Below are 24357 nucleotides of genomic sequence, written 5' to 3'. Positions count from 1 at the left end.
GGCAGCATCTATGGCATCATATTCCTGCCCACCAGCACTCCCAGATATTTCTGTAGACAGTGTTGGGAACCCTACATTCTCCCTTAATTGCAGTCTGGAGGTTATTCATACGGTCAGTGGTGTGGAAGAGGTTAGCTGGTGGAGCCAATAAGAACCAAGGGTGTGGGTGAAGGAAAAAGACTATATTTTAAGGAAATAGATGGGGGGGTTGCCTATCAGTAGTAGTAGTAGTAGTAGTAGTAGTAGTAGTAGTAGTAGTAGTAGTAGTAGTAGAAGAAGAAGAAGAAGGAGAAGGAGAAGGAGAAGGAGAAGGAGAAGGAGACGACGACGGCGACATCTTATATATTGCTTTGGTCACCTGTAAGGAGTCTTAAAATGGCTTGCAAACTCCTTTCCCTTCCTCTCCCCACAACAGACACCTTGTGCGGTAGGTGGGGCTGAGAGAGTTCTGAGAGAATAGTGACTAGCCCAAGGTCACCCAGCAGGAGCGTAGGAGCGGAGAAGCCAATCCAGTTCACCAGATAAGAGTTGGCCACTCGTGTGGAGGAGTGCGGAGTCAAACCTGGTTCTCCAGATTAGAATCCACTACTTTTAACCACCACTCCACGCATTGATGGATTGAAGGATAATAGCAAAAAAATGGGGAAGAGATGGTATTTCCTTCACTCCTTTCACCCCATCCCCACATAACTCCATCTCTAGCACCAACAGGTGTCTTCTTTGGATCTTCTTGAGATGGATGCACCAAGTCTCAGCAGAGGTAGACCTGTCCTCCATGGCCTCGGCATACTGTTCAGAGGACAGAAGAGACAGTCAAAGTCTGGATAACTTTTCCACCTCTATCCACCCCCAAAAGAACTGCTTTAGTCATCCATGTTCCTAAAGCTGGAATTGGTCTTCAAAGCTGTCTTTAACAATGGGACCTGCATGGATAGAAACCATGGCAATGCTGGTTAGGATTGCCAGATGGATGCCTGGAACCCGTGGGAGATTTTGTGGAGAGAACAGGAAAAGGACATCGTCAACACATCAACATCACAGGAAATGACGTCACTGATGCACTAAGATTTTGCAGATCTTGGAAAAAAGCTGAAGTGGTGGTGATGTCACTTCCGGGTTTTTGCTAGAAGTGACATCAATGACATCTCTCCACTCCACTCTCCAATTTTCTACCATTTGAACTGTGGCAGGGAACAGGGATGCTTCACCTGGGATTTACCAGCCAAACGCCACAAATAGCACCCCTACGTAAGGCAGGAAATTGGGGGAGATTGAGAAGGAAAGTTGGCTAGCTCCATCCCTACGCTGCTTCTTAAGAAGCTATAACAAATGTTTTGAGTCAAGATGGGGGTCAGATTCATGATTAGAGTTGTCACATCATCAAGAAGACGAAGTAGAAGAATTTGGATTTATACCCTATGTTCCTCAAACGCAAGGAACTTATAAACTCCTTGCCCTTCTCTTACCATAACAGATACCATGTGAGGTAGGTGGAGCTGAGAGAGTTCTGAGAGAACTGTGATTACCCAGCAGGCTTCATGTGGAGGAGCAGGGAAACAAATCCAGTTTACCAGATAACAGTCCGCCACTCACTTGGAGGAACGGGGACTCAAACCTGGTTCTCTAGTGTAGAGTCCGTAGGGATGGAGCTAGCCAACTTTCCTTCTCAATCTCCCCCAATTTCCTGCCTTACGTAGGGGTTCTCTTGGAGACCTAGGAGTTTCATGCTCACCCAATAGGCTACTCCAGAAAGCAGCAAAGGTGGCTGCCCCTGTGACAGCCCTGTAAGCAGCTGGGTTCTTGCGCCTGGTGTGGACAGAGAAGCCGCCTGGCCCGGTTGCCTCCGTCTCCACCACATGGTAGTCTGGAAGGCTGCAATACAGAACTGCAATCAGTCCAACAGAAGGAAAAATTATGCCAGGTCAGCAGCTTGGGCCAGCATCCCCACATACTGGGCGGGAAGGTCTGTGACTCACTTGGGGTCAGCAACAAGGCACCCTTTGACACCATCAAAGCCCAGACTAGGGGCAGCCATGCAGGCCGCTGCCATGGTGTTGACGTTGTTCGGGGCTAGGGGACACAGTCCTCGTACAGGGCCTTCGTACAGCATTGTGCGCTCCTGCCGGGCACACTGTAAAAGCTCTCCCAGGTGCCCACCCAGGCGGAAGCTGTCAGGGTGTTTCGTCATGGTGACCGTCAGTGCCTAGAACAGGGAAACACAGGGAGTTAGAAACCTCATGGAGCTTAAGATTTCCATCCCTGTCATTTAGATGGTGAATGGCTCAGGGCCTGCATTTTATTGCACAAATTCTTCGGTCGAGCAACTTGTAAACTGATAATGCTTTCTAAAGAATAACAACAATGGTGGCCATACGTGCAACCCATCCAAGAGCAGCCAGCCTTTGCGGAGAGGGTCTGATTTGAATGTGGGAAACCCAGATTCAAATTCCTTGGATATTTTTTCTCCTGTTTTTTTTTCTTGAAGATCACACAAACTGAACTGACGCCAACTGAATCTAGCCGCACTAAAATACTATACTGGGGACCAGGGAGATAATCCTTGTCATGCCCCCATAGAAGCCTTTATTATTTTCATTATTTTGTATCAGTTTCCTTAGATAGCATGGGTTTAGTCCTCTATATAGTCTCTGAAGGGAGGGAATTTTAGTTTGCCCCTGTCCAGTGGTGGGATCCAAAAATGTTAGTAACAGGTTCCCATGGTGGTGGGATTCAAACTGTGGCGTAGCGCCAATGGGGCTGGGCGGGGCACGACGGGGGCGTGGCCGGGCATTCCAGGGCGGGGCTGTGGCAAGGACACAGCCGCTGTGCCGGTCCTTGGGTGGGAAACGAATGCACGCAGGCGCAGGCTGCCACGCACGCCGGTGCACCTCCTGCTAGACTGCTTCAAATTCTGCGTGCTACTGCTGAGAGGAGGGGCGTAACTAAGGCAAAAATCACGTGGCAAAATCACCAATTAGTAACCCCCTCTCGGCACACACAAATAATTAGTAACTTACTCTCAGGAACCTGTGAGAACCTGCTGGATCCCACCTCTGCCCCTGTCCCTTTAAGAAGTTTCCCCTAGAGGCAGTCTTTCTGTTATCATCCAGCAATGCCCCTGTTTAACTCAGTTCAGTTCAGTACAGGTGCCCAAGGAGTTAGGAGGCAGAAGTATTTTCCCACGTCCAAGGTGTACTGAGAGCACAAAGTTGAGGTTTACAGAGACTAGTAGCCAGAGAAAGACTCAAGGAACTTAAAGAAGTGGATTTTCCGGGAAGCAGTCAAGGAAAGAACAAAAGTCTACAGCTTCTACTGTTCCGTCAAGCAAGTACTTTATTTTAAGCAGACCCTGGGAGGAGTTAGGGCAGGCTGACCAGACATCCCGCTTTTGGCGGGACAGTCTCGCCTTCAAACAATTTGTCCCGCGTCCCTATTATTTCAATTGTCCCGATTTTTGGGAGGCTGTCAAACTGCCTTCTGGGGTGCAAGGCAGTGCAGCAGCCTCCCGCGCGCTCAGCCGCAGGAGCACGGCCTTCTGGGGCTTGCCCTTTCCTGCCCTGTCACAGGGTGGGAAACGGCAATCCCCAGAAGGCAGTAAGCAGCCTCCTGGGCTGAAAAGCGACGCTGGGCCACCTACCGCTCACCTTAGTTCCTTCACAAAGGTGACCATCTGGTCACCTTAAGTTAGGGTCTCCATTCTTCTAAATATCAAACCTTTTATTTGAACTGTTAAACCTTGCTTGTGACTCTCCCACTCTGTCCTGGCCGGGCACAGGGCGCCAGAAACAGTTATGCTTGGGGAGCAGAACAATCCTTCTTTAGTGAGGGACGGTGTTATTGGGGGTGAGGAAGATAAGCCAGGCAGCGGGGGGCACAACGTGTATTGGTGTATTGTTCTTCGCTCATTTGTTCCTCACCATGTGCAAGGCCAGCCAATCACCTCCGTTCTACCGTCCCTTCCATTCTCCATCTGTCTTCCCTCTCTGGGATCTTACCTGAAGCATTCCTCCTTCATCCATCCTCTGGATATCTTGCCCACCCCACAGAGCTCCGCTGGGGATATAGAGGGTGTGTCCAGACTGCCGTGCAACTTCCCGCAATTTCCGCTCCGTCCCTACATCTGCCAAGGCTGTTGGAGACCCCACCTAACAGGCAAATAAATTTTTGTCAGCGGTCGATGGCGGAAGCCCGAGGGGCCCCGTTACAGCCAGAAGCACATATCGTACTCTCCCTTGATATTTATGTAGTGCCAAATAATGGCATTATGAAGTACAGGACAAGATGCAGAGAGGAGAGAGAGACAGTGAGAGAAACACGATAAAGCTGCTTTGTACTGAGTCAGGAACCTGTGGAATCTCCACATCAATCTTGTCTGCTCAAGTTTGGCAGCAGCTCTGCTGGTCAGTCTGTCATATCACCTCCTATCTGATCCTTTTAATGAGAAATGCTGCGGATTGAATCTGAGGCACTCTCCCATCGAGCCACAGCTGTTGCCCAAACAGGTGGTGGAACATGAAGCCAGTGTGGTGTAGTGGTTAAGAGCAGGTGGATTCTAACCCGGAGAACCAGGTTTGATTCCCCACTCCTCCATCTGAGAGGCTTATCTGGTGAACCAGATGCGTTTCCGCACTCCTACATTCCTGCTGGGTGATCTTGGGCTAGTCCAGGGGTCTGCAACCTGTGGCTCTCCAGATGTTCATGGACTACTGATGGGATTTGTAGTCCATGAACATCTGGAGAGCTGCAGGTTGCAGACCCCTGGGCTATTCACAGTTCTTCGGAACTCTCTCAGCCCCACCTACCTCACAAGGTGTCTGTTGTGGGGAGAGGAAGGAAGAGGAGCTTGTAAACCACCTTGAGTCTTCTTACAGGAGAGAAAGGGGGGGGATATAAATCCAAACTCGTCCTCATCCTCGTCTTCTTCTTCTTCTTCTTCTTCTTCTTCTTCTTCTTCTTCTTCTTCTTCTCCTCCTCCTCCTCCTCCTCCTCCTCCTCCTCCTCCTCCTCCTCCTCCTCCTCCTCCTCCTCCTCCTCCTTCTTCAAAAAGAATTAGACCATCAGTCTATGGAGATCAGTTCTGTCTATTCAGATTGGAACTGGCTCTCCAGGGTCTCAGATAAAGAGTCTGTCTCATTGCCTCCTACCTGATTCTTTTCTGCTGGAAATGCAAGGGATTGAGCCTGGGGCCTTCTGCATGCTCTACCACTGAGCCACCACCCTTCCCAAAAGCCCAATTCACCTTCCCTGTTTGATTATGCAGAAGGCTGATTGGCTGGTGCAGTCATAAAGCCCCGCCCCGCCACCGACAACAATGTGAGTTAAAGACTCAGAATAAACATCGGCCCTTTCCGCACACATCTCCTAAAACGTTTGTAAAATGCTTTCAACCCCCCCACCCTTTTTGTTCGCACTCACCCCCTCAAAATTATTCCTGGCCGCCATTTTCTGTTTTGCCATGTTTTTTCCCCCAGTGCGTGGACAAATCAGTGTTCTATGCTTCAAAGCCTTGTGCTGCAATTCCCTGAGTCTTCCGTAGTCGATGCTGTGAAGGTTAAGCCTTGCAAAATCTCACAAAATGCTCTGAAAGGCTCCTAAAATGAGGCAAAGGGCTTTGGCAGGCAAGGAGTGAACGCACAAAATGGCCCTGTGTTGAAAAGGCCATTTTCATGGACAAATGTTTAAATGGTGCCTCGTAAAGTTTTTTTAAAATCCTTTTGGAAGTATGAGAAGAGGGATGAAAATCCATGTCAGAGATGAAGACCAGTGTGTACGCTGGAAGAAGTGTGAAGGGGGGAACAAACAGAACCAGACCCAGAGCCCAAAACCCCCATGACGTACTCTTGGAAGGTATATTTGTTTCAATTCGATAGAAACCCTCACCATGAAATCTGCAGCTCTGAGAAAGGACTCCCCATGAACCTGGGCGATGCAGGGATGAGCCACTTCGATAATGATGTCAGCATGGCTTGGGAGAGAGCAAACGTGGGAAAAGACTGGATTAGACATTATACAAATGGTGACCTAGGTGAGGATCACAGCCAACAAGTGAGCAAGACTGAACATATGTGTGAACCACTCTCTGGGCTTAAGGCAGGCAATCATTCCATGAAAGCAGCCAAATAAATTCTGCATAAATTGTGTGTGTGTGTGTGTGGGGGGGAATTACTGTACACTTCAGAGGCGGTGCATTGGTGCATCCTCCGCTCCGCCCCGCCCCGCCCCAGAACACCCCTGCCGCACACCCAGAACGCCCCTGGAATGCCCCTGCCACACCCCCACAGGGGCGCGCGCCCGGTGCGTTGCACCCCCCGTCCCCTTGGAGCTACGCCTCTGGTACAGTTATACAATTTGGTCCTGTGTAGGGGTCTTGATTTCTCAGGCTCGGTGGGAAATTCCCTGTCCCCATCCCCAATCTCTTAGCCTTAAAATCATAAAATCATAAAATATTTCCATTGTGATGCTCTATGAATTTCCAGTGATATTGGTGGTCTTTAACCGCAGAGATGCATGGAAATTCCTGGGGGTCACCTGGAAGCGAAAATCTACCCTTTCCAAGCACTGCTCCCCAAATCTCCCAGCATTTCCTAAGGCACTGTTGGGAACCCTAGTATTGAAGTGTGCGCATTGGAAGCATAGTGGTTTGGATCCCATGGAAGATTCCCACACGTGCAATTTCGAATGCAAATGATATAAAATCATGCAAATTGCTTCTTTTACATTCCATTGCTCCAGACAACACACTGTTATTTTGTCAAAGACTGCCGCAGTTATCACACTACTGCTCGCGTAAGTGGAACTGCGCAAAGTGTGTTTTCCTTTCTCCATCGCTGGATCCAACCCATTGTTTATTTGTAGCAATTACGAGCGTACGTTGGGACATGCATGCCTGTAGGTCTCTGGCATGTCATTCTGCCTAACCTGGCCAGGTCAGCTGGCTCACCGCTCCGAGAAATCACTCAGCTTCCCCAACTGCAGCTCCGCTGGCACCGTCCCCTTCAATTTACTGGCGTCTCGATTCCAAACAAAGGCCAGCTCCAAGCCATGTCGAAGACCATCATCCCGGAGTCGTTGCACAAGATACTGACCTGGGTACAAAAATGTATCACAGGTACTGGACTTTTCTCTTTTTCTCACAGTTCGAGAAATCCTGGCACATTTACCTGGAGGTCTTATCCTGTATTCACAGCTTCAGTTAGGCCCCTTCCGCACACGCAAAATAATGCATTTTCAAACCACTTTCACAACTGTTTGCAAGTGGATTTTGCTATTCCGCACAGCTTTAAAGAGCACTGAAAGCAGTTTGAAAGTGAATTATTCTGCATGTGCGGAATGAGCCTTATTTAAATGTAAGAAACATTAAAGGTTTGGCTCAGCAGGCAGAGCTCGCTTTGATCTTAGGTGGATTCCGCATGAGCCAAAAACAGCGGCATGAAAACAGAGTCCAAACCCCCCATGCAGCGGGGCTGCAGTATAAGTAAACACACAAATAAAACTGTGACCAGGCCATAATAGAATAAAGGGATCTCTAAATAGAAAACCTTCCAAATTTTAATTTACTATACAGAGAATCACCTTTGCTCTGTGTTGTTCACACAGCAACAACTGATGACCTTCGGCTCTGGAGTAAAATGTTATGGATCATTTGCAGTCCTTCATGCAATCACTACTGCAATAATCATTAATGTGAATATCCCTGGCAGATTGGAATAACGACGAGTTTTCTGGACGATCCACTTGTTTGGTGCTCAATTAATTATGGATCGCATTCCTCGGGACCGAAGAGATTCCACATAGTATTAAAGAGGGATCAGAGTAAGTTAACCTCCTTTGGTTACTGAACTTTGTTGATTTTAGTGTACTCAATTAATGGCCAGGCACATTATCGTAAGAATATCCTTTACCGTGCTGCGGTTACTGTTGGGTTTTACCACACAGAGAAGTCGCTAACACACTGATGAATACGGGTAAAAGGTAAATGTTTATTAGGAACTACATTTAGGGTGGGAAAGAGGGAATGGTAATATGCTGCTACCTTGCTAGCTTGGAAGAGTCTCTGCAACTAACTTCAGAGAAGAAGCAGGATATTAGATCTGAGAGTGTCAGTCTAAGGACAGACAAGAGGTGACACAAAAGGACAGAAGGGTCACTAACCTTACAGCCCCCTCTAGCTGACCTTTTGCCCGCTGCCTGCTGGGCCTTCTTCTCAGTTCCTTTGCGCATTAGACATTGCTACATCCAACACTTACGTCACGAGAAGAAGGAAAGGAGTTTGGATTTATGCCCCACTTTTCTCAACCACAAGGAGTCTCAAAGCGACTTACAAACTTCTCCCTTCCTCTCCCCACAACAGACACTTTATGAGGTAGTTGGAGCTGAGAGAGTTCTCAGAGAACTGTGACTGGCCCAAGGTCACCCAGCAGGCTTCAAGTGGAGGAGTAGGGAAACAAACCTGGTTCTCCAGACTGAAGCCCACCTCTTCTCTTCTGCCAAGGACAGTCACATTAATGATGATCGCAATGGTTGTTGCATAAAGGACGGCTAATGATCAATAACATTGTACTCCAGACCTTAAGGTCATAATCCAGGGGTCTTCAAACTATGGCCCTCCAGATGTTCATGGCCAAGTGGCAGGGCTGATGGGAATTGTAGTTCATGAACATCTGGGGGGCCATAGTTTGAAGACCCCTGTCATAATCTGTCATTGTGTGAACAAGATGGAGTAGTTTTGGGAAAGGTGACTGGAAAAGGGTGAGTTTGGGGAGGGGACTCAACAGGGATGTGTGTGTTCCCATATAGCCCACCCTCAGAAGCTGCCATTTTCTGCAGGAGAGCTGCTCCCTGTGTCCTGAAGATCTGACATCATTCCAGGAGAAGTCCAGTGTCCATCTAGAGGTCATCAACCCAGTGGTGGGATCCAAAAATTTTAATAACAGGTTCCGATAGTGGTGGGATTCAAACAGTGGCGCCGCCGCACACACACACCTCCAGTCCCTATTGGGCAGGGAGGTCACTTTAGTAACCCCTTCTCGGCACTCAGAAAAAATTAGTAACCACTTCTAGAGAAGTGGTGAGAACTGGTTGGATCCCACCTCTGCATCAACCTTACCTAGGGAGGAGCCAATAGCATTTCAAGCCTGACATGCAAACACATGGTTGGAAACAAAATAATACACCAGATGTGACACCTGGTTTCATTCAGCAAGGTATCATTAGAGACGCAATCAACATACAAGAAAGTAGGGAATGGTTCCATTAGTCCTTAGTACCTATCAAATGGACAGTTTACAGGTTGCACAAATCGAAGAATAAAGGCAACTTGGCATGCTGTCTCCAAGTCAAATACTCTGGTTTTAGAACAGGTGTGTCTGTGTAACCCCTATGTTCAGAATGGGTTGACCCAGAAAGGGGTGGAGACTCAAAGCAGGAGAAGGCTGCAAAAACTGGTGAAGTTGGAGGAAGCAAGGCTACCAGGCTGGGACCTTGATTTACTTCTTTATAAGCTCTTAACACCTTGTTTAAGGTAACTGCAAAGTTGTTGGGAACTAGTGGGAAGGGAGTTGTTTATTTTTTGCTACATTTGTAAATGTTAGAATTTGTTGTTTCAGGGCTTGCTATGTATGTAGTTGATGGGAGTTCGTTTGGGGACCTTCATCATCTTGGATCCCATTCACCAAGCCTCTGAAGTCTTCATAAGCCAACCACCAGCAGGAAGAATTGGACTTGGCATTTATCAGTAGATTGTCAAGATAAGGACTTGAAATGCAACCTAGAAGGACTGCAAATTGTTAATGTTAAATGTTAATGTTAAAAGTGTTATTTGTTAAGGAAGTAAACCATTTTGTTTTAAAATTCAGTTCTTTGCAACTCCTTCCAAGTTCTGCCCCACAGAACCCACAGTTAGAGGTTACATGTACTTTGAGAAAGATTCTTCTAGCAAGCCTGGGGAGGGTCCTCTTCATGAATGTCAGTCTTCCTAAAGCAAATTACACAAGAAGAAAATGTGGCGACAACTACTACTGTGGATGTGCGAATGACCACGTTTTTCCTCCAAGTTCCTGAACCTGGATTAATTTCAAACAGCCTTTCATTCCTCTCAGTGAGAGACTCAAAACCTACTTGAGAAACAACTGCGAAGCATTCTCGACCAATTAACTCCTCGGTTAAGATGTACATAATGAGCAAAAAGTTCTGTGTTTTGGATAAATGATGGCTGACTTCCTCATAGCTCTTGAAATTGGCCTGGGGCTAAATCTCACCACAGGGTTAGCTCTGCCAAACCCAAGACCAAATTAATAATCTTCCCAACTTCCAAGAGCCAGATAACAGAGGACACATGTTGGTCGTTTTTAGCTAGCTTGCAGCAGTTACAGCCAAGAAGTTCCAAGAAGCAATCTCTGACCCCCTCAGAAGAGAAGGGAAAGGAAAGAAAGCGTCAGACGGCGACAACTTGAAAGAGAAGGAAGGAGAAAAGCTGTCCTTTCAGGTGTGACCCATCTTTTATGTCCTTCATTGGAGTATTCGGTTCATGTTCAGTCACACTATAAAACAACTATCTGATCAAGTAAGACATGTCTCCTTGTTAGGATGGGCTGCTTTGTTGTTGTTTTTCAACTGATATAGTTCCCTTGTTTATATTTTATTTCAAAAATATTTCCACACACCTCCCTGCCCTGTTGTCTTTATACTAGCCTGCTTTGAACTGTAATAAATTGCCAAGACATCGAACACCGCATTGTTTTTGTACATAACACTGTTTTGGATTTATGCTCCTGCCTTATTTTAACTCCTACGTAATTTTATGCTCCTACCTAATTTTATGCTAATTTTTGTGGACTTTTATGAATGCTTGTTGATTTCTCAAGCACAGTTGATCTGTTATTTTTTATAGTTTTCCTTGCCTGGATATTATGAACTAGAGCCAACGTAGTGTAGTGGCTAAGAGCCGGTGGGCTCTAATCTGGAGAACAGGGTTTGATTCCCTGCTCCTCCACATGAGCAGCAGACTCTTATCCGGTGAACCAGATTTGTTTCCCTGCTCCTACACATGAAGCCTGCTGGGGGATTTCGGGTCAATCACATTTTATTTATTTTTAATTCAACTTGATATCCCCCCCGCCCCACCCCTCCCCAGTTGAAGCTAGGCTCCGGGTGGTTAACCCGCATAATTAAAATCACATTACAAGATCAATAAATTATATAATTATAATGAAAACATTCTAACATAAAACTCTTTAAATGACAGTTAGTCAATACTTAACCCATGTAAACTTACGTTCCTTCCACAAAAGGGGGAATAAAATCGCAGGGGCTAGCTGAACTCAGTGTAGATCTTATGACGCTAGCTGTACGCCTGGCAAAATAGCTCAGTTTTGCAAGCCTCCCAGAACTGTGTAATGACCCATAGGGCTCTGATGTTAGCCAGTAGCATGTTCTACCACGTAGGAGTCAGAGCAGATGGTAGATCTACTATGGTAGATGCCAGCAGTATGTCCTTGGGGCCAAGGATGACTAAGAGATTGCTATCGGAGAACCGCAAAGTCCTCCTTGGTCAATACAGGGAGATGCGGTCTCGCAAGTATGACTGTTCAAAACCTCAACAGTTAGTACCAAAACGTTGAAAACGATCCAGAATTCAACTGGTAACCAGTGAAAGTGATGGAGAATAGGTGTTATGTGTTCCCTCACCAGCGTCCCGGTGAGCACTCTTGCCACCACCTTCTGGACCAGTTGTGGTTCCCAGAGGAGTCTCAAGGGCAGGCCAGCACAGAGCAAGTTACAGTAATCTAGCATGGAGGTGACCATCGCATGGATCACTGTGGCAAAATCTGAATGGGACAGATACAGGGCCAACTGCTTGGCCTAGCAAAGTTGGAAAAAAGCCAGTCTGTCTGTATGTGTGACCTGGGGCTCCAAAGACAAGGATCCCACCCAGGCTTTTGGCAGACGAGGTGGGTGTAGCCTAACCATCCAAGTGTGGCAGTTTAAATCCTTCTCCGGTGCACCTCATCCCAGCCGCAGGACCTCCAACTTCATTGGACTCAGGTTCAGTCTGCTCCATTGTAACCATCCCACCACAACCTCCAAACCCCGAGCCAGAACATATGGCTGGTCCATCAACAGAAGAAGTTCTCTTCGAACTCTCTCAATCTCACTTATTTCACAAGGTGTCTGTTCTTCTAGATTATTGTCTTTAAGGGTGGACTGCTTCGGATGCTACCAAACCAAATTGTAGACCATCCATTGATTCATGCCCTCCCATGACATTGTAGCAACCTCCTCATCCTTCTTTAAGTTTGTAAGGAAAATGCATGATCAACAGTCATTTCACTGGTTTGAAATCCCCTCTTGATCCAGGCCAAGAACATCTCATCTCAACTCATGGAGAGCCAGCGTGGTGTAGCGGTTAAGAGCAGGTGGATTCTAATCTGGAGAGCAGGGTTTGATTCCCCACTCCTCCACTTGAGTGGTAGAGGCTTATCTGGTGAACCAGATGTGTTTCCGCACTCCTACCTTCCTGCTGGGTGACCTTGGGGTAGTCACAGTTCTCTCAGAACAGCCCCACCTACCTCACAAGGTGTCTGTTGTGGGGAGAGGAAGGGAAAGGAGCTTGTAAGCTACCGTGAATCTCTTTAAAGGAGAGGAAGGTGGGGTATAAATCCAAACTCTTCTTCTTCTGTTTAGGAAACAGTTCCACTAACTCTTGAAAATCCTCTTTTGTGTCACACAACCCTACCTGGTCTCAATAGAAAGTGATCCGTTCAACGGGACTGTCCTGTTTATCATTCGGATGAGCTCAAGATGATTGAGGGGCTTTCCCACACATTGTCCCATCCATCAGCTCAGTTTTTTTTAAAAAACCAATTGTATCAGCCACCATGCAGAAACATGGAGTGAAGGCTAAATGGCAGAGGAAAAGAACCAACTGCTATAAGTAAAAACCCGACACACAGTAGCCCTCAAAACTGTATTTATGAAGGTAAAGGACCAAATGGAATATAACAGAAGATACAGTACCACCAAGTTAGTGCACTGGAGAGGCCCTGAATTACTGAATGAAAATAGCAAACATAACACGGGCTCCAAAATCATGACTTTTTTTTTCCAAAATAGGACATTCTTAGATATTCTACGGGGCGCATTTCAACAAGGCTCTTTGAAATTAAGAAATACCCATGTTAGCATGAAACATCTGCAAATCCTATTCACACACACTCAGTAAAGAATTGCTTGGCTTACTGTTGAAGCAAGGGAGTTGGGTGAACATATGAAACTGAGTCAGACTACTGATGTGTCAAGGCCAGAACTGTCTGATGGGCAGCAGCTCTCCAAGACTGCCCACGGGGCTCTTCCTACTGCCATATTTAGAAGAAGAAGAAGAAGAAGAAGAAGAAGAAGAAGAGGAGGAGGAGGAGGAGGAGGAGGAGGAGGAGGAGGAGGAGGAAAAGGAGGAGGAGGAGGAGGAGTTTGGATTTATATCCCCCCTTTCTCTCCTGCAGGAGACTCAAAGGGGCTTACAATCTCCTTGCCCTTCCCCCCCCTCACAACAAACACCCTGTGAGGTAGGTGGGGCTGAGAGAGCTCCGAGAAGCTGTGACTAGCCCAAGGTCACCCAGCTGGCGTGTATAGGAGTGTACAGGCTAATCTGAATTCCCCAGAGAAGCCTCCACAGCTCAGGCGGCAGAGCTGGGAATCAAACCCGGTTCCTCCAGATTAGATACATGTGCTCTTAACCTCCTACGCCACTGCTGCTCCTCCCTTCATTGCACCTGCTGAGGACTGAACCTGAGGCCTTTTGCATGCTGAGCAGACACTCAACAACTGAGCCACAGATGGCATAAGAGCGGTGAGTCCCACCTTAGAAGCTGCTTACCCAAATGTCCGAAGCCCACAACACCAACTCGCCTCCTGCTTTGGCCCTCAGACATTCTGCCTGCCAGAGATCCTAGTGTGGTGACAAAACAGATAAGAGACGTAAGCAATACACAAGTCTACATTCCCAGGTGGCAGACGTCTAAATTCCTGGCTGCTGGCAGTAATGCTGCAAATGGCCGGGAGGGAGCTGACTAAAGTTAGCTCCTCCCTGGCCACACCCCTGGTCCATCCCCACTACACCAGTCATGGCAGAGGTGCCGCAACCCTGGCATCCACTGTCAGTGCTGGGGCCCTAGGGGGGCAGTAATGACCAACACTGGTGAAATCACCCCTCTGCTGGGATAAGTGGCCCAGAGAGTGCAAATATGCCAGCATGGCCATGCACCACATCCACCAGTGGATTCACTCCCCCACCTCATTGGGCCTTTATAACATCCAAGCTGAACTGAAACCGAACAATCTTATTAAGTGCTGTGCTGAGAAACAAAACCTCTGAAACTCCGTGCCAACCTTTTGTGTATAGTGTATGTGTATTTATCCTGCCTCCTGCCTTGCTTGCCTCAGCGAAATCCACCTCCAGGTTATTAATCCTCACTTTCCCATCTCTTCTATCTGTTGATAAATCTTTAATCTGTTTAAGTTTTCAAATCTGCCTCAAGTATTTATTTTAGCAATCCTTAGTGAGGGAGTGTGTGCCTGGAAAGGATTAAAGTCAGCGGGCAACCATCACATTCTGGGTAGCAGGGGAAACATGTGCGTATCCAAGTATCTGACCAAAAGGAATGGATGCTCAATGCGAGGCAGATAACCAGTGCGGAAGCAGCCCTAGGATTTTGGTAATAAAGTAGAGTCTGCTTGTAGTCTTGCCCACGAGGCCCCAAGGAAGAGACGAGACGTGGAGATTCCATCTGGTGGAGAGCGCCAGCGGCAGGAAGCGCGGGATTCCGTGATCCTGGCAACTCTGCCGTGTGCTAGGCTCTGCCTCCTTTTATTAGGGTTTACAAGAGGGGGGGCAATGTGGGCGGACCGGGAGGCAGGAGAGCGGGAGAGCGGGAGAGCGGGAGACCATCATGTGATGCATGATCTCATAGGGCTGCTACGTGCAGGAGGAAGCATCAGCGTCTGGATCTAATCCACACCTGGGGGCAGGAGCCCCTTTGTCCCTTTGTCTGGGACATCTGGTGACCGTGAGTCAGGCATCTCATGACCTGTGACTCATGGGGGAACGGGGGTTGGGGGAGCGAGTGCGCCCAGAAGGCCGTAGCCGGCACCAGCATGCCAGGCGCTCCTTCTATGGTTCTGCTGGGTTCGCGGGCTCACCCCTACAGTCTACACTCTGATGCTGTCTTTTCCTGCAGGTGAACTGATTGCAATATTCTGGAGATCAGTCGTTCACCAGGTCCCTCTTAGTGGCTGGCAACCCTGGGCCTATGAACTACCTCGTTTCCTCCATGCATGAACCAGCATTAAAAGGCCCCAGAAAAGGAAAGAAGAGGAGTTTGGATTTATATCTCCCCCTTTCTCTCCTGTAGGAGACTCAAAGGGGTTTACAATCTCCTTGCTCTTCCCCCCTCACAACAAACACCCTATGAGGTGGGTGGGGCTGAGAGAGCTTCGAAAAGCTGAGACTGCTAGCCCAAGGTCACCCAGCTGGCGTTTGTGGGAGTGCACAGGCTAATCTGAATTCCCCAGATAAGCACTGGCGTAATGCCCATTGGGCAAGGTGGGCAGCTGCCCAGGGCATCACCTTGTGGGGGGCATCAAAATGCTGGGTTCGTTTTTGGGTATTTTAGTGGTTTCCCATTTTTGGCCTGCAGGGGGCGCAATTTTTAGGCTAGTGGCACCAAATTTCAGCATATCATCAGGAGACGGTCCTTATGCTACCCCCCAAGTTTGGTGAGGTTTGGTTCAGGGAGTCCAAAGTTATGGACTCCCAAAGGGGGTGCCCCTATCCCCCATTGTTTCCAATGGGAGCTAATAGGAGATGGGGGCTACAGTTTTGAGGGTCCATAACTTTGGGCCCCCTGAACCAAACTGCACCAAATTTGGGGGGTATCATTAGGGCAGTCTCCTGATGAGACCCTGAAAGTTTTGAGACTGTGCCTTCAGAAATGTGCCCCCCTCAGCCTGCAACCCCCATGGACAGCAATGCAGAAAACTCAATGCAGAACAAAGATTCTTGGGCAAATTTCGGGATGTTCTTGCAAGGAGGGCATTCTTGGACGTATCATCACCAAAAATTCAGGGTATCATCTGGAGACTGTCATGATGGCACCCCAAAGGTTTGGTGCAGTTTGGTTCAGGGGGTCCAAAGTTATGGACCCTCAAAAGGGTAGCCCCCATCTCCTTAGCAAAGAATGATGGATGGGGTACCATAACTTTGGTGCTGATATGTCTAAAAATGCACCCCCTGCAGGCACCAATGTCCTGGTGCAAAAAAAAATTGGTTGTGGTGGAGTGGCCGCCCATGGGGGGGGGGGGCATGCAACTCAGGTTTTGCCCAGGGCTACAGTTTGCCCAGGGCTGCCTCATTACGCCCCTGCAGATAAGCCTCTACAACTCAAGCGGCAGAGCAGGAATCAAACCCGGTTCCACCAGATTAGAATGCACCTGCTCTTAACCACTACGCCACTGCTGCAAGCCAAATAAAAATATAAGAACCAGCTGCACATTCAATTGCATTTCCACTTCTTTTAAGTATATGAGAATTCACTCAATATGTAGACCATAACATTAATTCTACACTTAGTGGCACTAATATATTAATAGAGTGCCGAGGAACGTTGTTTGATTGACGACATTTTAATGATTTGAACTGTTTAATTTTATATATTAGCTGTTGATTTTATTCTTTCCTCGTTAGTTTTAATTAATATTTGTTGCACATAATGTTTGTTGTATTCTCGCTATCTTGAATTAATATTTGTTGTAATGTTTGCTATGCTTCATGAGCGAATGCAGTAAAATGTACTTACATACACATAAAATGAGAAGAGCCTCATAGTATGGTAAGCAGCCGCACCACAGTCCAAGCTCTGCTTGTGGTCTGAGTTCGATCCCAACAGAAGTCAGTTTTGGGGAGCCAGCTCAAGGTTGACTACGAGGCAAATAAGAGGAGTACTGAGCTCTCTTTCAAGAGCAAGATGCAATTCCTTTCCATCGTTTTTACTTCAAGGTCAGACTTTTCTCTGTGATACACCTCTGAAGATGCCGGCCACAGATGCAGGCAAAATGTTAGGAACAAGATGTAACCGACCACGGCCACACAGCCCGGAAAACCCACCACAACCATCCCTCGGCATGATCGACATTGTTCTCTCTGGCTTTCCTGTACTGACTCTCTTGAACACATCTTGCTCTCCTGCCCAAAGTAGAACAGCTTTAGGCCCGATTTCTCTGCCTTAGCCTCAGCTGGGTTCACAGATCTTTCTATCAACACAAAAATGATTCTTCTGCTCAACAATCCTGAGGCTGATATAACGGAAATCATAGCCAAATTTTTGCTGCACACTTTGAACTAGGTTCCATTGGCTTCTGTTCACACTATTTCACTGTTCTCTATTGGGTTTACCTTTTCCTTTTGTCCCCATGCTGTATATGCCTAATAAAGGTCTCTGAATCTGAAATCTGAGTACCCAGCTTGCTGGGGGTAAGGTATAGACAACTGGGGAAAGCAATGAAACATCACCCTGTAAATATAATCTATGTAGTGATGTAATGTCACCCCATGGGTCAGTAATGACCTAGTACTTTCAATCCACTTCCACAACTGTCTGCAAGTGGATTTTGCTATTCGACATAGTAAAATCCAGCTGCAAAGTGCATTGGAAGTGGATTGAAAGTGCATTATTCTGCATGTGCGGAAGGGGCCTACCTTTACCTTTACAAATAAAATAGAGGGAGGGAGAGAAAGGGTTTAGCATGCTCAAACTCCCAAAGAGGAAAAAACTGTGACTCTGGCTTCTTCCGCACATGCAGAATAATGCGCTTTCAATCCACTTTCACAATTGTTTGCAAGTGGATTTTTCTATTTCGCACAGTAAAACTTAGCTGCAAAGTGCATTGGAAGTGGATTGAAAGTGCATTGTTCTGCATGTGCGGAAGGTGCATCTGATGGTCTATTTCCATAAGACAAGGTTTTTAGATGTGGGGGACTCTGGACTCAACCTGTGAACTTCACGAGTCATACAAAATCGCCTCCGTTCCGAAAGTACACTATTCCTGTTCTGGTCATGATTGCAGGCAGCGTTAACCTCACCTGATACAGTCACTCCAAACACACATGGTCTAGTGAGGGATATTGTTTGAGCTATTTGCAGAGGACCCTGTGTAGAGCTCGTCTCCTGGAAATCAGTCCTAAGGGCTGATTCCCACTTCCCCGTCCATCTCTTGGTTTCTCACCCCTCCATTAGTATGCCGCAGCCGTCGTTATTTACCAAGAACAATCCCACTCTTGCAACTTTCTCCGACACAGCACGGTCCCTATTCTCCCCCTTCAATTTTGCCTTTGAGGATGCCTTGTTTTCAAAGAATTACTCCCATCATGCTCAGCTTTTTTCCTTCGGGGTCTCTAGGAGTTGAATCTCCAGGTGAGAGGTGGGCACACCTTCTCTCCAGCGCACATGCCCACGAACTCGCACGCCTGAATGTTGAGGCACCAAACGCAGCATGCCGTTTCTCACACCGCTGCGGAGTTCGAGCTTTTAGCATTCTGTAAGGCAATTTCACTTTTTTTCTTAGTCTGTCTTTAACAACCGCCACCATTGTGCTTCGCTTTTAAAGCCATAGAGAGCACACGACTGCAGAGGGAAGGAACCCAGCGGGAGACATAGACGGCTGTGGAAAATGGAGGAAGGGCCCAGCCAAAGTGACCCTTGCTATGGGAACAAGGACATGAAAAGCATCCATATTTTCATCTAAAAAATTCTGGAGGGGGCTGCAAATGGTGAACTTTCCTTTCGAAAGACGTCTGTGAATTTGTGCTTTATAATGCAGTGACGTTGGCAAGGTGACTATTTGCCCGGAATTGGAAGAAAAAGAGAATCCCAAAGCAGGAGGAGTGGTTGGAGAAGGTGACAAAATGCATTTGTCTAAGCAAACTAACCTACCTATTATAAAAGTCTGAAGAAATGGAAAAATTGATTTTTTTCCCCCGGCCAAAATGTGCCATTAGTTCCATCTCATGTATTTTGTCGTCTATGTATGTAGTAATTTCTATTTTAGACCCTTTATTTGGTTTGTTTTAGACCCTTTATTTGGTTTGTTTTTAATAAATACAAACAAGGGTCTAAAACAGAAATTACCAAATACATTACTAAGGTCGGTTCCCCACTTCAAAAATGAAACTAGATACAAACTGGTTAGGTTTGAGCACGTGCCTTTTGTGCATGGTTTCAAGGTCCCCACACTGCAGCTTCTGTCCCATAAGCGGCAGCAACGCAGCAGCCAGGCAGGAATACCCACTGTCGGCGGATCAAACGCACAATCCACTCAGGGGCTATCCTGATTGGCTGCTGCTTTGTGCTGGGGCGGGAATTTCTTTTTATTTTCAAACTGATGGATTCACGTTTCTGCAAGCATGCACAGAACAACCCTATGCGGTTGTGGATACATGGATACGACGTTTAGTGTTTCATTGTATTGCCTTTTCTCAGTGAAGCATTCAAACCGGCCCCACGTTGTTTCGTTTAGACATGAATCTTTGCTCCGCAAAATTTTCAAAAAATGCTTCCTGATTGGACGAAAGGCTCCACGTCACTACCAGTGGCGGGAAAAACGAAACCAGATTTACCCCCGAATTTCTCCACTGCTCCACATTCAGCGCATGTTTTTTCAAAAGGTCTACTTTCTTCCAGGTTCTGAAATAACGTGCGCCGGGGGGGTGTGGAGCGTGGAGCGGCAGAGACGGGGGTCAATCCGTTTTCGGCACTGGTGTAGTGGGGAGTTCTGCTGGAAACCTGGATATTTTCTGTGATGAGCATGCATCTAATCGTGAGTGGGGAATCGACCTAAGAAACCCCCACAAATCATGAACTTTAGCTATAGAAACGATTCCTTTATTTCATCTGGTATTCCAGTAATTGCCATTTTTAATGCGCCTGTGTATTTATATACGCGTGCACGCACACTCCTCTTTCCTTTCACTGTTAAGGAGTTATCATGCAAGATGACCCACGCATCACCCCCAGACTACCAACTCCAGCATGATTTAATTAACTCCGATAAGTATCACTTCTTCCCGAGGAGGACCACAAAGGAAGTGACAGGTCTCCACTTCCAACAGTGTGCTAACTGCTCTCGACTGACATGGAAGGCCATAATTTCCCCTGCATTTGATAAAGAGCTTTACACTTCTCGGCGCTTCCCGAAACCCCCAGATGCATTAACTGCCTGAATCTGCCATTGTTCATGTGTGTGTGTGTGTGTGTGTATGTGTGTGTGTGTGTGGCACTTCTGACCTAGAGGAGGACATGTATTTCTATCGCATAGAAGAAGAAGAGTTTGGATTTATACCCCACCTTTCTCTCCTGTAAGGAGACTCAAGGTGGATTACAAACTCCTTTCCCAGTGGCGTAGTGGCTAAGAGCAGTGGCTAAGAGCAGGGGCACTCTGATCTGGAGGAACTGGGTTTGATTCCCAGCTCTGCCGCTTGAGTTGTGGAGGCTTCTCTGGGGCATTCAGATTAGCCTGTGCACTCCCACACATGCCAGCTGGGTGACCTTGGGCTAGTCACAGCTTTTCAGAGCTCTCTCAGCCCCACCCACGTCACAGGGTGTTTGTTGTGAGGGGGGAAGGGCAAGGAGATTGTAAGCCCCTTTGAGTCTCCTGCAGGAGAGAAAGGGGGGATATAAATCTAAACTCCTCTTCTTCTTCTTCTGGGGCCTTTTAAAGCTGGTTCACGCATGGAGGAAACGTCCATAGACCTAGGGTTGCCAGCCACTAAGAGATACTTGGGTGTTTGTTGTGAGGGGGGAAGGGCAAGGAGATTGTAAGCCCCTTTGAGTCTCCTATAGGAGAGAAAGGGGGGATATAAATCCAAACTCCTCCTCCTCCTCCTCCTCCTCCTCCTCTTCTTCTTCTTGTTCTTGTTCTTGTTCTTCTTGTTCTTCTTGTTCTTCTTGTTCTTGTTCTTGTTCTTCTTGTTCTTGTTCTTGTTCTTGTTCTTGTTCTTCTTCTTCTTCTTCCCTTCCTCTCCCCACAACAGACACTTTGTGACGTAGGTGAAGCTGTTCTGGGAGAACTGTGACTAACCTAAGGCCACCCACCCAGCAGGAATATAGGAGTGCGGAAACACATCTAGTTCACCAGATAAGCCTTGGCCACTCAGGTGGAGGATTAGAATCCACCTGCTCTTAACCACTACACCATGCTGGCTACACTCAAGTGTCAGCTATGGCCCCAAAGACTCAGGTTTGAATCCCCAGTCTGCCATGGAAGCTTGCTGACTGATCTTGGGCTAGTTCTTATCTCACAGTCTAACCCACCTCACAGGGTTGTTGGTGCAAGAATAAAGTGGAGGAGGGTGAGAATGATGTTGGAAGCTGCTTTGAGTTCCTATGGGTGGGGGGAAGCAGGGTGTGTGTATGAAGTGCTGCCGAGTCACAGCTGAGCACGGCAACCCCAGCAAGGGGTTTTGAAGGAGAGTAAGAAGCAGAGGTAGTTTGCTGTTGCATTCCTCTACAGGGCCTTCTTTGGGGGTTTCCCTTCCAAGCACCAACCCTGCTTAGCTTCTGAGATCTGACAAGATTGGCTATACCATGCCACTTTACCTCCTGGAAGCAGGGCACACATGAATAAATAAATGTATACATATATACACATAGAGGTAGATTCAGTTACGCTCAACCTCACTGTGGGGAAAGTCTTCTGTTCGATTCTCTCTTTCCAGGATTGAGATCCAGAGGCATTAAAAAATGGCGCCTGGGGCTCGCTCCGGGCACTGCACCCCTCCCAACAGCTGCACCCCCTCACAGTTGCCCCACTGTCAACCCCCTGCTGCCCCCTGCAAAAAAGCCCTATGGTTCCTAACTTCTATCCGAGGTGCACCAGCAAGACAGTGGGGTAAAGACAAGGCCAAGGAGGGCGCGCTCCTTCCCTGTTGTCTCTGCCCCCTGTATCTTGCTGGCCTCAGTGTGCCTCGGATGGAGGAATGTTAGTTGCATTTTTAAAGGAACGGAGCTTTAAAATACAGCTAACTTTCCTCTGCCCAAGGCACTCCTATCTGGCCGTGTCCCCACACCCTCAATGTCTTGCTGACCTTGGCGCACCTAGGATAGAGATTCTGTGCATTTTTAAGGCACCATATGAGGGGCTTTTTGTGGAAATGGTGGTGGGGCAGCCAGGGTACCCTCAGGCACCTGGCACCCAGGGCAAGAGCGCCCCTGGTGCTCTCACTATGCCCCCCACTGTTGAGATTACTCCCTTCAGAGCTGATTGGCCCTGGGTTCTGGCCACTCCTCCCTTCAGAGCTGATTGGCCCTGGGTTCTGGCCACTCCTCCCTTCAGAGCTGATTGGCCCTGGGTTCTGGCCACGGCTCCCTTCAAAGCTGATTGGCCCTGGGTTCTGGCCACGGCTCCCTTCAAAGCTGATTGGCCCTGGGTTCTGGCCACTCCTCCTTTGCTTTGCCTCCATAGAAAGAGATGGATCCCTACACCTCTTTCCCCAAATCTTCGATTTCTTCTTGTGCATGCTCTTCCCTTCCCCCATCGATTTCAGACTTTTGGCAGCTATTTTTAAAAAGTGTTGCTATCTATCTATATTGCTACAGCTTAACTCTATGATGACATATCTTGTACCAAGTTTTTTTTAAAAAGCAATAAAGCCCACCAGACTCATGAGGGAATACCATAGGGGACCCCTGAGAACACAATAGAGCCGTGGTGGCGAACCTTTGGCACTCTAGATGTTATGGACTACAATTCCCATCAGCCCCTTCCAGCATGGCCAATTGACCATGCTTGCAGGGGCTGATGGGGATTGTAGTCCATAACATCTGGAGTGCCAAAGGTTCGCCACCACTGCAATAGAGGCTTCTTTCCTTGCATTTGATAAAGTTTAGAAGTAGAGAACTAGTCTTGCCCCTCTTCTACGTGACAGCCCTTCAGATATTGAAAGAGGGTGACCACGTCTCCGTTTCATCTCCTCCTCTCCTTCCCCCCCTCCCTTGAATTCAGGACCCTGTGTCCCTTTTCGTTGCCCTCTTCTGAACCTGTTCCAATTTGTCTACCTCTTTCTTAAAGTGCAGCCCCCAGAACTGGACACAATATTCCGAACGAGGTCTGACTTATGTGACTTTCCATGACTTGGATATGAAGCTTCTGTTAACGATGCCTAAAATGCCTCCTCCTTTCTATCGTCAACACCCATCCACCCTTTACCCATGAATCCCTCTCTCGCTAGCTATCTAGCCTTGCTTTACTTCCGTCCCCCCCACCCCCCGCCCTTCCACTCCCCTTCTCTCAATGGGTCCACATCTCCATATCCCCTTGCAAACTGACTCACCGGGGCTTGTTGTGCTATTTCTCTGCCTATTCTGCCTCCTTCAGAATAGCAATGAGAAGCAGGCGAATTATTTGCCTGGGTGCCCTTTGGTCGATCAGTCCCTGAAAGACATTAATGATTAGCCTGGGACCGGTAATCCTTCAGAGAATAAGCTGTTCTCATGCAGGTAGAAGGTCAGGGCTAGCAGAATTCCCTCACAGAGGCGGCTGGGCAATTAGCTGGCCATTGCATCCAGGAGTGACTTGCATGTGTGAACAAGCCATCCGAGATTAATCACTGTTGGCTGAAGTTTCACATCCCCTCCTCCCCCCTCGCCCCCCCCCCCCCGGACAACTCCAAAGCGATCCAACTCCTTTTTCGATCCAGACGGTTTACATATTCAGCACGTAGTCCTCACTAGGGGTGTTTTTCATCATTCTGTTAATTATTCCTCACATTTCCCTCACAAAATATTATAGCGTTTAAATTATAATGGGATGTTCCGTACTATTTGCAACCTTTGTCTTGTGCTTTTAATGTAACATTGGGCTGCCTTGTCAACCTGTTAGATGTTGATCTTGTCGATTTGAAGATGTTTCAAGGGTGGCCCTAGTGTTTTAGGAATGGTGCCCAGCGTGCCAATTACTACTGGGATGACCTCCACTGGTTTGTGCCATAGTTTCTGAATCTCGCATGATATTTAGCCCCCCTCTCATGTTCTTTTTCAACAACCCCGCTGTCCCCAGGTCTTGCTATGTTGATTATGGTCACATTCTTATCCTTGTCCGGTGAGTTATATGCCATTCCGAAAAAACTAGGGCAGCACTTGAAACATCTTCAAATTGACAAAATTAACATCTGGTTAATTTCCCTTTGGATTTAGAAGGCAGCCGTGCTGGGACCCACGCAAATACCATGCCGATACATTGCGACTTCCTAGGCCTCTGGGTGAGGCTCGAATTGTAAGGCCAACAACCAGCTAAAGATCTGGCAGCTGTGAAATC

The 24357-nt window shown here is 47.6% G+C and overlaps 1 protein-coding gene across 1 annotated transcript; it reads right to left on the bottom strand.

The window, feature by feature from the left end:
* Positions 1-536: 536 nt before the first annotated feature.
* Positions 537-23414, bottom strand: ASPDH (aspartate dehydrogenase domain containing). The gene is made up of 9 exons (XM_048518154.1): positions 23375-23414; positions 16848-16969; positions 13871-13942; positions 6941-7085; positions 5881-5965; positions 3996-4145; positions 1977-2203; positions 1733-1872; positions 537-789 (listed from the first exon to the last, which is right to left on the bottom strand). Exons 3-9 carry the CDS (start codon positions 13923-13925, stop codon positions 752-754), a joined length of 840 nt encoding a protein of 279 aa, XP_048374111.1. The 5' UTR covers positions 13926-13942; positions 16848-16969; positions 23375-23414; the 3' UTR covers positions 537-751.
* Between the last annotated feature and the right edge of the window lie 943 nt (positions 23415-24357).

This window comes from Sphaerodactylus townsendi, linkage group LG15 (assembly GCF_021028975.2).
Source record: "Sphaerodactylus townsendi isolate TG3544 linkage group LG15, MPM_Stown_v2.3, whole genome shotgun sequence".
Taxonomy (NCBI): domain Eukaryota; kingdom Metazoa; phylum Chordata; class Lepidosauria; order Squamata; family Sphaerodactylidae; genus Sphaerodactylus; species Sphaerodactylus townsendi.
This window is presented reverse-complemented; position numbering and strand designations above follow the sequence as displayed.

What these genes read in the sequence shown, in the direction of transcription:
- ASPDH (XM_048518154.1), bottom strand. Translation starts at nt 13,925, where the DNA reads ATGTCTGAGGGCCAAAGCAGGAGGCGAGTTGGTGTTGTGGGCTTCGGA. An exon ending in TGTGGGCTTCGGACATTTGG is followed by an intron (nt 7,086 to 13,870) that starts GTAAGCAGCTTC and finishes TTTTGTACCCAG; the next exon opens with GTCAGTATCTTGTGCAACGA. An exon ending in CTGAGTGATTTCTCGGAGCG is followed by an intron (nt 5,966 to 6,940) that starts GTGAGCCAGCTG and finishes CTCTCTCCCAAG; the next exon opens with CCATGCTGACATCATTATCG.